This window comes from Hypanus sabinus, chromosome 31, assembly GCF_030144855.1.
Source record: "Hypanus sabinus isolate sHypSab1 chromosome 31, sHypSab1.hap1, whole genome shotgun sequence".
Lineage (NCBI taxonomy): Eukaryota > Metazoa > Chordata > Chondrichthyes > Myliobatiformes > Dasyatidae > Hypanus > Hypanus sabinus.
The window spans coordinates 31,076,091-31,090,968 of NC_082736.1; the positions used below are offsets into that span (position 1 = coordinate 31,076,091).

A 14,878-nucleotide genomic window follows, 5' to 3' on the forward strand; every position below is an offset into this window, starting at 1 on the left:
TACAAGGATGTAGGCAGGTCTGGAGGACCCGAGTTATAAGGAAAGATTGAACAGGTTAGGACTTTATTTCTTGAAACTTAGAAGATTGAGAGGGGATTTGATAGAGGTATACAAAGTTAAGAGGGGTAGAGATAGGGTAAATGAAAGCAGGCTTTTTCCACTGAGGTTGGGTGGGGCTACAACCAGAGGTCATGGGTTAAGGGTGAAAGGTGAAAAGTTGAAGGGGAACGTGAGGGGAAACTTCTTCACTCAGAGGGTGGTGAGAGTGTGGAACGAGCTGCCGGCACAAGTGGTGCGTGAGAGCTTGATTTCAACGTCTAAGAGAAATTTGGACAGGTACATGGACTGGAGGGGTGTGGAGGACTGAGGCGGATTGATGGGAGCAGGCAGTTTAAACGGCTTCGGCATTGTCTATATGGGCCAAACGGCCTGTTTCTGTGCTGTCCTTTTCCATGACCCTGCCTGCGTTTGGCCGACATCCCTCAGGTCTAAGCCTTTCCCTAACCTTGTACCCGTCCAACCGCCTTTTAAATGGTGTTAATCGAAAGATAAAGACTTGAAGGTTGTCTGTCACATGTATATCGAAACAGGCCGTGAACGGCGTCGTTTGCACCGGCGGCCGCCGCATTCCGACATTTCCGGCGCCGGTGTAGCACGCCCACATCTTCCTAACCCTAACCTGTGCGCCCTTGGGCTGTGGGTGGAAACCCCCGCGGTCACGGGGAGAACGTACAAACTCCTCACGGCCAGTGGCGGGAATCGCTAGGCTACCGTCCCGCTCCGCACCAACCACAGCCCTGGCAGCTTGCTCCGTGTTCCGACCTCCCTCGGGGTGAAAGTATTGCCAGTCGGGTCCGACTAATTCTCCCCCCTCCCACCTTAAACCCGTGCCCTATTAAACCATTTCAAAAACGATTTATAGCCATTATATATAAACAGCTCATCAATTTACCAACGATGACTAATGATAAGGTTAAACGTGCTTGGGAATTGGAACTTCGAGAGTCACGTTCAGATGATCAGTGGAATAAAGTTATCATTTAGTTAACAATTCATCTATTTGCCCCCGTCACTCCTTGATTCAGTTCAAGGCGGTGCACAAAAGATAAACTAGCACATTTTTTCTAGTAATCCCACCTGTGATAGATGCAACTTGTATGTTTTGGTCTTGTATAAAGTTAAATAATTTTTGGAGAGATGTTTTTAGAACGTTATCAAAAGTCATTGTAGACAATTTCACCTACCTCACCTACCTCGGAAGCAAAATCGGTAAATCAGGAGGTACAGATGAGGACATTAGAGCAAGGATCGGAGAAGCCCATCATGCCTTCACAACCCTGCGACCTGTTTGGAGATCTACGGCCATCTCTGTCAAAAATAAGCTCCATGTATTCAGCTCCAGTGTGAAAGCCATCCTGCTATATGGATCCGAAACATGGAGAATCACTAACACCAGCTGCCACAAGATCCAGACCTTTCTCAACAAATGCCTCCGGCAGATCGTCCACCTCAAGTGGTACGACAGAGTGTCAAACCTAGACCTACGGAAGAGAGCAAACCAAGAGCCCGTTGTATTCCAGATGAGGAGGAGGAAGTGGAGATGGGTCGGCCACACTTTGAGGAAAAGCCAGTCGAATGTCACTCGACAATCACTCGAATGGAATCCACAAGGGAAGAGAAGAAGAGGTCGCCCAAAGCAAACCTGGAGGCGTAGGCTTTTGGATGAACTGAAAGCTGCCGGACAAACTTGGGAGACTGCAAAAACATCTGCTGGAGGTCGCAGGAAGTGGAGGACTTTTGTTGAGCCCTAAGCTCCATAAGGAGCGAAAAGGATGAAAGAGATCAAAAGTCATAGGTTTGGACCTACAACCTAATTCACTTCCGGCAATCTTTGCGATCACTCCAAAGGAAGCAGGAAATGTCGGACGTTTGATACATCTTTCAAATTTGAGCAAACCTGGCCACCTTTCATTCAATATTTTCATATGATTTAAATTCTTTTTTACTTTTTGAGGTAATCTTTTTCTTCTCCATGATGTTTCAGATTTGACCAGAAGGACTTTTCCTTTTTTTTAATATAATTATATTCTCAAATGGACTGCCCAGTCTTTTTTGTTTTAGGTTAGTTTAGTGGGTTTTTTTCCTCAACAGTAGAAATTTTGAGTCTTTTTTTAATGAATTGTTAAGAGGAGTTGTGGTTCCTTTTATATATGAGCTCAATACTATACTATATATGATTTTGACAGTCTATATTCCTTTCTTTGTACTTTTATTGAAATATGTATCTGATATAACTTCTCCTCTGACTTGTATTGATTCCTATTTTTTTAAATCAATAAAAAAAGATTGAAAATGAAAAACCTGTGCCCTCAAGCTCTCAACTCCCCAGCCCTGAGAGAAAGACTGTGAGGGTTCTCACTATCTGTGGGCATTCACAACTGTCTACACCCTTCATGATTTTATCAGAATTATTGATGGATGGTGTGAAATTTGTTGTTTTGCAGCAGGAGTGCAGTCCAATATATACATATTACTGCAAATTACAGTAAGATATATAACCAAAGTTTGAAGTAATTTTTCTCAGAATACAAATACATCACCACGTACAACTCAGAGATTGATTTCCCTGCAGGCATACTCAGCCAATCTATAGAATCGTAACTGTAAACAGGATCAGTGAAAGATCAACCAGAGTGCAGAAGACAACAAACTGTGCAAATGAAAATATAAATAAACAGCAATAAATAACGGCAGCATGAGGTAAAGAGTCCTTGAGGTGAGATCGGAACATCTCGAGTGAGTGTCCTGCCGAAGGGTCTCGGCCCCAAAACGTCGACCGTTTACTCTTTTCCACAGATGCTGCCCGGCCTGCTGAGTTCCTCCAGCACTTTGTGAGTTCTGCTCTATATTTTCAGCGTCCGCAGATTATCTCTTTGTTTGTGAGGATGGTTGTCCCCTTTTGCTCAGGAGCCTGACGGTTGAGGGGTAGTAACTGTTCTTGAAACTGGTGGTGTGAGTCCTGAGGCTCCTGTACCTCCTTCCTGATGGTTGAGGGGTGATAACTGTTCCTGAACCTGGTGGTGCGAGTCCTGAGGCTCCTGTACCTCCTTCCTGATGGTTGAGGGGTGATAACTGTTCCTGAACCTGGTGGTGCGAGTCCTGAGGCTCCTGTACCTTCTACCTGATGGTTGAGGGGTAGTAACTGTTCCTGAACCTGGTGGTGTTGGTCCTGAGGCTCCTGTACCTTCTACCTGATGGTTGAGGGGTGGTAACTGTTCCTGAACCTGGTGGTGTGGGTCCTGAGGCTCCTGTACCTCTTTCCTGATGGTTGAGGGGTAGTAACTGTTCCTGAACCTGGTGGTGCGAGTCCTGAGGCTCCTGTACCTTCTACCTGATGGCGGCAGTGAGAAGAGAGCACGGCCTGGGTGGTGGGGGTCCCTGATGATGGACACTGCTTTCCTGCGACGGCGTTTCATACAGATGGTTGGGAGGGCTTTATCTGTGTTGTACTGGGTTGAATCTACTACTTTTGTAGGATTTTCTGTTCAAGGGCATTGGTGTTTCCATACCATTGAAGTTTGTCAAAAATATAATATATTTACTATTATAAATTTGGTTGGCGGATGGAGATACATCTCCACCAAAAGAGGTGTAAGACGCTCCTTCCCTCTGCTAGCCTAAAGGTCTCCCTGGGGCAAGGTGTAGCACCTGCTTAGCCCCCCACCCCCGAGCAGGGTCAGATGAAACCACCGGAGCAGGTGGTGGGGTCGTACGAGCAGCCGGTGCGGATGACAAGTCCTGGTTCTGCGACCACTGACGCCAGGCCAGACAATCCCTGAAGAGTATTGATAACGGCTGGGGATCACCCGTCTTATAAAGGCACTGCCCAGAAAAAGGCGATAGCAAACCACTTCGGTAGGAAGAATTCGCCAAGGACAATCATGGTCACGGATAGAGAAAAGAGCTTATTAGAAACTCTCACGGTAGTGCCAGATGGAGGGCCAAGATTGCCCACGTCAAATGACATGGCATATAATGATAATACTAAATACATAAAATTAAATAAAGAGCAAAAACAGTGAGGTAGTATTCATGGGTTCAATGTCTATTCAGATGGCAGAGGGGAAGAAGCTGTTCCTGAATCGCTGAGTGTGTGTCTTCAGGCTCCTGTACCTCCTCCCTGATGGCAGAGGGGAAGAAGCTGTTCCTGAATCGTTGAGTGTGTGTCTTCAGGCTCCTGTACCTCCTCCCTGATGGCAGAGGGGAAGAAGCTGTTCCTGAATCGTTGAGTGTGTGTCTTCAGGCTCCTGTACCTCCTCCCTGATGGCAGAGGGGAAGAAGCTGTTCCTGAATCGCTGAGTGTGTGTCTTCAGGCTCCTGTACCTCCTCCCTGATGGCAGAGGGGAAGAAGCTGTTCCTGAATCGTTGAGTGTGTGTCTTCAGGCTCCTGTACCTCCTCCCTGATGGCAGAGGGGAAGAAGCTGTTCCTGAATCGCTGAGTGTGTGTCTTCAGGCTCCTGTACCTCCTCCCTGATGGCAGAGGGGAAGAAGCTGTTCCTGAATCGTTGAGTGTGTGTCTTCAGGCTCCTGTACCTCCTCCCTGATGGCAGAGGGGAAGAAGCTGTTCCTGAATCATTGAGTGTGTGTCTTCAGGCTCCTGTGCCTCCTCCCTGATGGCAGAGGGGAAGAAGCTGTTCCTGAATCATTGAGTGTGTGTCTTCAGGCTCCTGTACCTCCTCCCTGATGGCAGAGGGGAAGAAGCTGTTCCTGAATCGTTGAGTGTGTGTCTTTAGGCTCCTGAACCTCCTCCCTGATGGTAGCAATGAGAAGAGGGCACATCCTGGGTGGTGGGGGTCCCTAGTGATGTCCTTGATGCTGCCCACAGTGGAGTCAGCGATGCGACCAGCTGCAATGCTCTGTAAGGTAGGGGTTTGCTGGAGCTGTAAGCAGACACGGGGACCTCGATCTCACTTATGAGTCGATGCGGGCAAAACTCCGGGGCGCAAAGCTTGGAGTCCGCCACGCAACCGATTGGCGACGGGACCACCTTTGAGTCTGAGAGGCCGCTAGTTGGGCCCAGGATAGATCTTCAGAGATGTTTCCACCCAGGACCTTCAAACTGCTCACCCTTCCCTCTGCTGACCCCTCAATGAGGATCTCTTTGAGATCACTCCTCAGTCTCCTGCACTTGACTGGGCAAAGTCCTAGCTTGCCTGACCTCCCTCTGCCACCCTGCCCCTCGGAAAGTAATTTTTGAACCTCCTCTGCACTTCCTGCGCGCGGCTTAAAGGCACCCTCCCAGGGTGACCAGAGCCGAATTTGGCTCCGTGGCTCGGAAATGGGAGAGCGGTGGTGAGGAGGGTGTCGATGGTTAGAGGAGATTCTGTAGACCTGACGGACACTCCGGTACCAGGGGACAGGGTGTCTCATATTGGGGTCCACAGCGTTCTCAGGGGGGAGGGGGAGCAGCCAGAGGTTCTGGAGGTCCATGTGAGTTTGGAAGTCACGGCCCAAAAGTCAAACCCCAAAAGTCCAAAGTTGGAGGCCCGCTGTCTGGGCGTCCGAGGACAGGGACTGGAGGCCCAGAGGCAGCCTGTCCTGGGACGAGAGGCCCGGTGTCTGGGAGTCAGAGGACAGGGACTGGAGGCCCAGAGGCAGCCTGTCCTGGGACTAGAGGCCCGGTGTCTGGGAGTCCGAGGACAGGGACTGGAGGCCCAGAGGCGGCCTGTCCTGGGACTGGAGGCCCGGTGTCTGGGAGTACGAGGACAGGGACTGGAGACCTTGGCGCGCCCTGTCCTGGGATTGGAGGGCTTTTTGTGAGGGTGGGTCGGTGGAAGAACAGCCTGCCTCGGTGCTGCTTGTGTTGTCCTGAATGTTGTGGGCGTGCTACGTAGGCGCTGGAATACGTGGCCGTGCTTGCCGGCTGCCCCCAGCACACAGCTTTGAGTTGCATTGACAGTTAACGCAGACGGCCCATTTCACCGTACGCTTTGCTGCGCAGAAATAGGCCCTTCGACCCACCTAGCACGTGCTTGACCCGCTATTCTGCCCAGTCCCCTTGATCTGCACCTGACGTAGCCCTCCATAGCCCTCCCATCTTTGAACCGATCCAATCTTAAATGCTGAAATCGGACCCTCATCCTCCACTCCTGCTCCACTCTCGAGAGGAGAAGCTCCCCTTTCTGTTCCCCTTCACCCTTGACCCACGACCTCTAGTTCGAGTCTTACCCAGCCTCAGTGGAGGAAGCCTGCCTGTAAATACCCTAGCTATACCCCTCATAATTTTGTACACCTCTTGTCAAATCTCCCCTCTTTTCTCCTGTGCTCCAGGCAACAAAGATTCTAAGTAAATTTATTATCAATGCATGTCTGTGTCACCATGTACGACCCTGAGATTCATTTCTCACGTGAATTCGCAGTAAATCGAAATAAACAATAGTGTCAATGACAAGTTACACACAGCAAAGAATGGACAAACAACCAACGTGCAAAAGCTAACAAACTCTGACAGTACGAAGAAGAAAAGAACAAAATAATAACAAGTAAATAAGCGATAAATGTCGAGAACATGAGGTGAAGAGCCCTTAGGTTGTGGGAACACTTCAGTGATTGGGGGGGGGGGCGAGTGAAGTTGCCCCCTCTTATTCAGGAGCCTGATGGTTGAGGGGTGATAACTGTCCCTGAACCTGGTGGTGTGAGTCCTGAGGCTCCTGTACCTCCTTCCTGATGGTTGCGGGGTAGTAACTGTCCCTGAACCTGGTGGTGTGAGTCCTGAGGCTCCTGTACCTCCTTCCTGCTGGCAGCAGCAAGAAGAGAGTATGGCCTGGGTGGTGGGGGTCCCTGATGATGGATGCCGGAGGGGTCTTTACCCACAATGGACTGGGCCGTAGCCGCTACTTTTTGTAGGATTGTCCGTTCAAGGGCATCAGTGTTTCCATACCAGGCTGTGGCGCAGCCAGTCAATACACTCCCTCACCCACACGTCTACAGAAGTCTCTCAAAGTTTTAGATGTCACGCTGAATCTTCGCGAGCTCAATACGCGCTCAATCTCATCGATATCTTTCCTGTAGGTCGATGAGCAGAACGGCGCACGGTACTCCAACAGATTAGGCCTCACCCATGCTGGAACCAATTTCAACGATGAATCTGAGAGGCACAGGAATGAGTTGCTGGCTCTCTGTCTCCGTGGTAACCAGTGGGGCAGCTGGTTCCCCCACCCTGAGAAGTTAGCGGGGACCAGGGTGGGGATCGGCGCAGGGCCCCTCTGTCGAAGTCTGGAATGTGACTCACCGCGCTACCAGGGTTTGAAAGGAGCGTTTGAGCTGATTCACCCAAATTCGGCAGCCATGACACCCACGAGAAAGAACGTCGATCCAAGTGAATTTAGTCTTTTTCTCTCCCCCCCCCCCCCCCCCAAATCTTCGGGAACAAAGGATTAGAAGTTTTTGCAGAGGGGAAAAGGGTCGGCCAGGACCTCATTCCCCTGAGACATGGAATGAGGCCACCCCACCCTCAGATTTATTTGCCACATGTACATTGAAGCACGCGGTGAAGTGCGCCATTTGCACTAAGAGCCAATGCAACCCACGGCTGGGCTGGGGGAAGCCCACGAGGGTTGCCGTGCCAACGTAGTATGCCCGCCATGCTCACTGGGCCAATGCCAGCGGCAGCAGTAACAAAACAAACCTCTCTTCCCTCCCACCCACTCACTGAGGCACACAGGCAGGCCTCGGGCCTAAGGACAGGCCAACTCCAGGCCTCCGACTTCCAGCCTGTAGGCCCAGACTCAGACTCCCAGACATCAGGCCTTCAACCTCCAGTCCCCGGCCCGGCTTCGCAGACTTGCACAAACCTCTGACCTTTGAATGTGCTCTGGGAGCTTTGCTCTTCAGGCCTTGACGTCTGGACTTCAACTTCCAGAACTCTGGATATTGACCTCAGGACTTGCCGATCATTGCACTTTGACCTCTGGGCCTTGACTTTTGGGTTCATACAGACCTCCAACCCCTGGACTTGCTGACCTGGGGGGGGGGGGGGTTTGGGGGGGGGCGTGGAGGTGGTCACCAGCCCTCGTGCCTCCTGTAAGTGCAGACCTCTGACCCCAGGTCCCCGATCAAGCCTATTTCCCTCTGAAGGCAACTTACGGCAGCTGATTGAAGCCAACCCCGATAGCTCGTATCGTCGCGATGTGCGTAATCTGAGACAGGTGACACGAGTGTGTATGCACACGCCGTTGAGACACGTGACTTGTGTGTGCCCGCGCTCACATACAAAGTCACTCCCTCTCACATACAAGACACAATGCCGGAGGCCGTGGGGATCGAACCCAACTCTCTGTAGCATACATGATGGGCTGAAAAGCCTGTGTGGTTTTTTTTTAAAATATATACGCCTCGCCCCTCAGCTTGCACTTGACAGAGGGGTAGAGAGATCCAGGGATGTGCGGGGGAGTTGTCTTGCTGGGAAAAGGCTGCGGGATTCACCATCGCCTGTGTCACGTGGATCTAACACCAACCTCGGGGGAAAGTCCCTCGTTTCAAAGCCCGCACAGCATAAGAAGTGGCCGATGGGCCCATCGAGTCCCTGCTGGCCATTTGCATTGATTTCATTTTGTTCTCCCCCGCTTCCCCATCGGATTCCACTGCTCGCCCCCACACCAGGGGACAGATAACCTCGCCAGGACGTGGGAGGAATCCGGAAGAGAGTCGCGGGGAGAATATGCAAACTCCGAATTTTATTGTTACGCCCGCCAGAGGATAAAACGCATAAAGCTGCAGGTTCGCAACCCGTAGCAACAGATAAGCGGTGTTCACGAGGAAACCGCAATCGTAAATTATATGGAGATGTTAGAAGCAAGGGCACAAAGTCCACTCCAGTGTGAAGTGATCATCGCTTGGTACAGATTAGGCTGGTTGGAGGTTGGGTCAAGAACGGAATGGTTCGGAGGGGCCACAGTCGTGCTGGGGTTCAGCTGGGTGTCATTACAGCGTGGCGCACTGGAGTTCAAAGTTCAGTTCTCCCACTGCCTGCTGGGAGTTTTTACCGGACTACCCCGTGGCCGCCCGGGTCTCCCCCGGGACCTCCGGTTTCCTCCCACAGTCCGAAGACCGACCAGTTAACCGGTCGTTGTAAACTGTCCCGCGATCAGGGTTAAGTGGGCGGTTTGCTGTGCGTCACGGCCCGCGGGGCCCTGTTCCGCGCTCTGCCGTGAACGACACCACCGCCTGCGGCCTCGGGATTCATCTTCGCGCAGGGGAAAAGCGCAATCCGATTTTACAAACACAACTTGAACAAAATCCGTGAACAGGCAGAGTGCGAGGAGTCAAGCTGCATGTAAAAATGTTACCCACCTCCCCGCACTCCCCTCGCACCCCCTCCCCTCTCACTCACCTCTCCCACTCACCCCCTCCCATTAATCCATTCCCCTCTCCCCCTCCCCTTTCCCCTCTCCCCCTCATCCATCCTCTGCACCTCCCATGTCTTCCCTCCACTTCTCTTTTCCCTGCTCTCCCACCTCCATTTAACTTCCTGTCTCCTCTCTCCCCCTCCCTCCCCTATCCTGCTCTCTCTCTGCACACCCTCCCCCCTGTCCCGGGGTAACGCTGTCGCCTCCATTGCAGGACCCGAAGCTGCGGGAGCCGCTGGGATTCGGGAAGCCGGAGGAGCGACCGGAGAGCAAGACGGTGACGGTGGTCCACGGGACCGACATGGTGAACATCAGCTTTCTCAACTTCATCACCATGCAGGAGGAGACAGCCAAGGTGGGGCCCTCTCTGCTTCCTCCCTCCTTAACCCCCTCCCTCTTCCCCTCCCTCCTCCCTCCACCCCCTCCCCTCTCCCTCCCTCTTCCTCCTCCCTCTGCCCTCTCCCTCCTCCCTCCACCCCCTCCCTCTTCCCCTCCCTCTCCCTCCTTCCTCTTCCCCTCCCTCTCCCTCCTTCTTCTTCCCCTCCCTTCTCCCTCCACCCCCTCGCTCCTCCCCTCCTTCCTCCCTCCACCCCTTCCTCTTCCCCTCCCTCCACCCCCTCCCTCTTCCCCTCCCTCCACCCCCTCCCTCTTCCCCTCCCTCTTCCCCTCCCTCTTCCCCTCCCTCTTCCCCTCCCTCTTCCCCTCCCTCTTCCCCTCCCTCTCCTTCCTCCCTCTTCCCCTCCCTCCTCCCTCCACCCCCTCCCTCCAACCCCTTCCACCGCTCCCTCCTCTCCCACCTCCCTCACACACCCCACCCCTCTCTACTCCTCCTCCCCTTCTTTCACCCCAGACACATTGCTACCTCTTGATAGGATACAGTGTGATACTGGCCATAATTTTTCTCTCTCTCTCCCCCCCCCCCCACCTCCCGTCCCTCCCCAGGTCTGGACTGAAGAGCTCTTCAAACTGGCCACCAACATCCTCGCCCACAACGCCTCCCGGCAGACCTTCCTCCACAAAGTGTGAGTGCGGTGGGGGTGGGCCGGCGGGCACGGGTCTTCCACGCCTCCCGCTGCCCTTGGGTGGGGGGGCAAGAGAAAGAGGTCTGGGATAAAGCTGGGCCGGACAGAGGGGAGACATCCGGCCGGGCTGAGAAAGGAGGGGGGAGTTGTGCACGGAGGGGCTGGAACACGAACCCATAAACCCCTAGAGCTACAGAAACCCCAAAGGCCTCGCCCCTGGGAGAGGGAGGATCTGCGGTGATGGGCGACGCCCCAACCCAGGACAGGGCTGCTGTTGGCCACATTTGCCCCAGTAAGGACAAAGACGAGGGTCGGGGGTGGAGAGAGGGAGCAAGTGAAGGGAGTGAGAGAGGGCTGGGAGAAGGCCTTAAGATATAGGAGAGTAGGTAGGCCATTCGGCCCATCGAGTCTGCTCTGCCATTTAATCACAGGTTGATCCAATTCTTCTGGCCACGCCCACTCGGAAGGAAGGGAGGGTGAGAGAGATAGAGAGAGGAGTGGGTGGGGGCAGAGAGGAAGGATGAGGAGGGAGCGAGAGAGAGGGAGGAGAGGATAGAGAGGGGTGGGACAGTGAGAGTGAGAAGGGGGGGAGAGGTCGGGGAGAAACCTGGTGGAGGGTGGTGGGGTGGGACTTGGCAGAGGCAGAAAGGGGAGGGATGTGGCAGAGGAGGGAGCAAACAGAGAGAGGGGGAGAGAAACAAAGGATGGATTCACTCTGTGTCTGACCCTGGGAGCGTGTGATGGGACGGTGTGGAGGGAGTTTCACTCTGTGTCTGACCCCGGGAGTGTGTGATGGGACGGTGTGGAGGGAGCTTCACTCTGTGTCTGACCCCGGGAGTGTGTGATGGGACGGTGTGGAGGGAGGTTTGGATTCACAACTAAACACACAGCACTCTACCTCCTGTTTGCCCCTCCCCTCCCCAGTTCTTTAATTGTTTCCAGATCTCCCATTCATCCCTGGATGTATCCTTTATTGGTATAATCGAGGGTAAGTGTGGAGAGTCCATCTGAGGGAAGGGGGCTGTGATGTTTGTGCACAGTCTGCCCTCTGGTGGTCGCAATCGGTAACTGCATAGGAAAGAGGAACCAGAGGCCACTGGGTCCATGTCGTCAAGTTTATTGTCATTTGAATATATCCATGTCTGTTATCAAATGATTCAACATTTCCCCAGACCAGGGTGTAGAGGCACAGTAGTACAAATAACACACGATAACTTGAGAAAGTAAGGATAAAATCTGCAGAAGTTAGATGCTTAAATATTAAATATTGTCAGGTGCTGAACAGATCAACCGGTGACATTTTGAATACGATGCGGCAGGGAGTTCAGAAGCCTGACGGTCTGAGGGAAGAAACTGTTTCCCATCCTGACCGTTCCTGTCTTTATGCATCGGAGTCTCCTGCCTGATGGTAGAAAGTCAGAGAGGATGCTGGATGGACGGGTGGGATTCTGGATAATGCTAAGGGCCCTGCGTACACAGCGCTCCTGGTAAATGTCCCGATGGACGGTACGGAGACCCCTACGATCCTCTCAGCCGTTCTCACAGTCAACTTCCGGTCCGATGCTCGGCTGCTCCCGGACCAGACAGAGATGCAGCTTGTCAGGACGCTGTCAGTGGTGCTCCTGTAAAATTCAGTTAAAAAGGGGTGGGGAGAGTGGGAGCCTCACTTTAAACTCCTTAGGAAGTGGAGCCGCTGCTTCTTGTTCAGGGAAGTGATACTGAGAGACAGGAGCTGAATTGTCCTCTCACTCAGCGGCGTATTCTTGGGCTCACATCCCGTCTCTCGATTTCCTTGACGTCCGGAGACATTTCCGCCTGGGATTTGAAAATGTCGTCTGTCTGTGCCCTGTAAGAAGAGGTTCAAAAAGGTCGAAGTGCCCACAGTATTATCAGTGTGCCCGCATCGTGCAGCCTCAAGTTTGGACTCCTTACGGTCGGCCACAAGATGAAGAACCCATTAAGGAGAGACACATCGTCGTAACCCGATGTGCAGAGGGAGGGAGAAAAGAAGTTACTCAAAGTCGAAGATTAAAGATTAGCTTTATTTGTCGGATGTACATCGAAACGGACAGTGCAATGCGTTGCTTGATCGAATCAGCGAGGATTGTGCTGGGGAGGGCCGAGCACCAACACAGCTTACCAACCCTGACCGGTATGTCTTTGGACCGCGGGAGGAACCCCACACGGTCACAGGGAGAGCGTGCAAACTCCGTGCAGGCGTCAGCGGGAATCGAACCCTGGCCGGTGGTGGCTGGGGTGATTCCGCTGACCGTAAATCCGCCCCACGGCTCGGAGTGGGGTTTACTGCCGGCTGTACGGGTCCAAGGAGAGGCCTGCCTTCAGCCCCATCTCGGGCACGTAGCTGAATCCACTGGAAAACTAACACATTAAACATCGTCTGTACACTATTTTTACCCCAACTAAAAATCGCAATTAGAACCAAAATAGTAGTGTAAAGTGGTTGTGTTGGGAGGTTAGAGGTTGTTGTTGAGGAGGGAGCGCAGTGGGCGTTGAGAGCATTGGGGAGGGGGGAGATTGATCGCCATGGGGACCAGGATTTCACACGTCCCTCTCTCCCCACACAGGTACGTCAAACTGAAACTTCAGGTGAACCAGGACGGGCACATCCCCGTCAAGAAGTGAGTAGCTCCCGGCCGCACCTCAGTCCCCACTCCCTCTCTCTTCCCTCCCCCCCCCCGTCCATTTCCCTCCCCCTTTCCCCTCGGCCATCTCCCCTCCCCTACCCATTTCCCTTCTTTCCTTCCTCCCTCGCCTTCTCCCCCTCCCTATCCCCTTCTCCTTCCCTCCCTATCCCCCTTCCTCCCTATCCCCCTTCCTCCCTATCCCCCTTCCTCCCTATCCCCTTCTCCTTCCCTCCCTTTTCCCCTTCTCCTTCCCTCCCTTTCCCCTTCTCCTTCCCTCCTTTTCCCCTCCTTCCCTCCTTTCCCCCTTCTTCCCTCCCTTTCCTCCTCTTCCCTCCCTTTCCCCTTCTCCTTCCCTCCCTTTCCCCCTCATCCATCTTTCCTCCCCTTTCCTTCCTTTCTTCCTCCCTTCCCCTCTTTCCTTTCCCCGTTCACCCCCTCCCCTGACCTTTGCTACTTTACTGCCTCCCCCGTCCATACCCCCTCCCCTCCGTCCTCGTCAGTCTCTCCCCTCCCTCTCTTCTGTCTCCCTGCATCCGCTGTCGGGTCTGATTTTCCAACCACTCCTTCCCCTCCCGCCTCCATCTGGTTCCGGTCTGTCCGCGGCCGTCCCCCCTCCAACGTGGCTGAACCCTGACAGCGGTTTCCTCGTCCCTCCGCAGCATCATCAAGCTGTTCTCTGTGGACAAGAAGCGGGCAGAGAGCGCGCTGGACTGTTGCGGCCTCAACTTCAGTCGGGTGAGTGACCCACCTCGCCCGGATTCCCCGGGGTCCCAGGGTGCATGGTGGGACCTGCTGGGTGATGCCAGCTCATTAAAGGGCCAGTTGATGCATTGACCGAGCCACACACACTGCCACCCCTGGTGGGGAGGTGTAACTGCGTGACATTTACATCGGCGCCTGTCACTGTGCAGAGGTTGACCGAGCCTTCAAGAGTGACTGACACCAGCTCATCAAAGGGCAGGTGAATGCATTGTCGCATCCCAAGGGGAACCGCGCACAGCGCCGCCCCTGGTGGGGAGGCGTAATTGTAAGCATGGCGTTCTAATTGTAACTTTGTGCGAAGGGTAATTGAGGTTTCAGGGCTGATGCTGGCTCAGTAAGGGGCGTTTAAGCATGGTCTGATCCCAGGGAGAGCCGCGCATGGCGCTGCCCAGCTGGGAAGGCAAACTGCAGCTGTGACACTTTCCACTGTCTAACCTCTCCTCCCTCTCCCCCACCCCACGATCAGCACGAGTCCATCAAACCCGATGACTTCACCCCAGAGGTCTTCCACTTCTTCCTCAGTAAGATGTGCCTGCGGCCGGACATCGACAAGGTCTTCGCCGAACAGTGAGTGCCGCCTCTGGGCCTTTTTACTAGAATGTCTCTTCCCCTCTCCTCCACATCTCCTGCCCTTTCTTAGGTCACACAACCCTGCCCCCCCACCATCCCCGCCAACTCCATCCCAGCGTTGCAAGGGTTCCACTCCTGATTCCTCCTGGCGTTTCTCAGACTGCGACCCCTTCCATCTCTCCGATCCATTGGCTTCCCACGGCTTCTCTCCTCCCGTAGTTCTTTGGAAGCACTTCCCACCCCCTCCCCCTATCATCAACAAGGCCAGACTGTGAATGCTTCTGGGGCTTTTCGCGGTCTCTGTCCGCTGCCCCCACACCCCCCATCATTCCTCAGGGCACATTTCTCCATCTCCCCCTCCCTGACGTGTGTTTCCCTTCTCCCACCTCTCCCATATAACAATTACAGGCCATCTCGGCCCTTCTAGTCCGTGCCAGACGCTTACTCTCACCTAGTCCCACCAACCTGCACT

General features: G+C 53.6%; 1 protein-coding gene across 1 annotated transcript in view; it reads left to right on the plus strand.

The window, feature by feature from the left end:
• LOC132384036 (1-phosphatidylinositol 4,5-bisphosphate phosphodiesterase beta-3-like) overlaps nt 1-14,878 on the plus strand; it is a 211,803-nt gene that overhangs the window by 161,327 nt on the left and 35,598 nt on the right. The window contains exons 4-8 of the mRNA XM_059955321.1: nt 9,622-9,762; nt 10,350-10,429; nt 13,015-13,068; nt 13,734-13,809; nt 14,303-14,403. Coding sequence (XP_059811304.1) covers nt 9,622-9,762; nt 10,350-10,429; nt 13,015-13,068; nt 13,734-13,809; nt 14,303-14,403 — 452 coding nt within the window. The remainder of the gene's footprint in view (nt 1-9,621; nt 9,763-10,349; nt 10,430-13,014; nt 13,069-13,733; nt 13,810-14,302; nt 14,404-14,878) is intronic.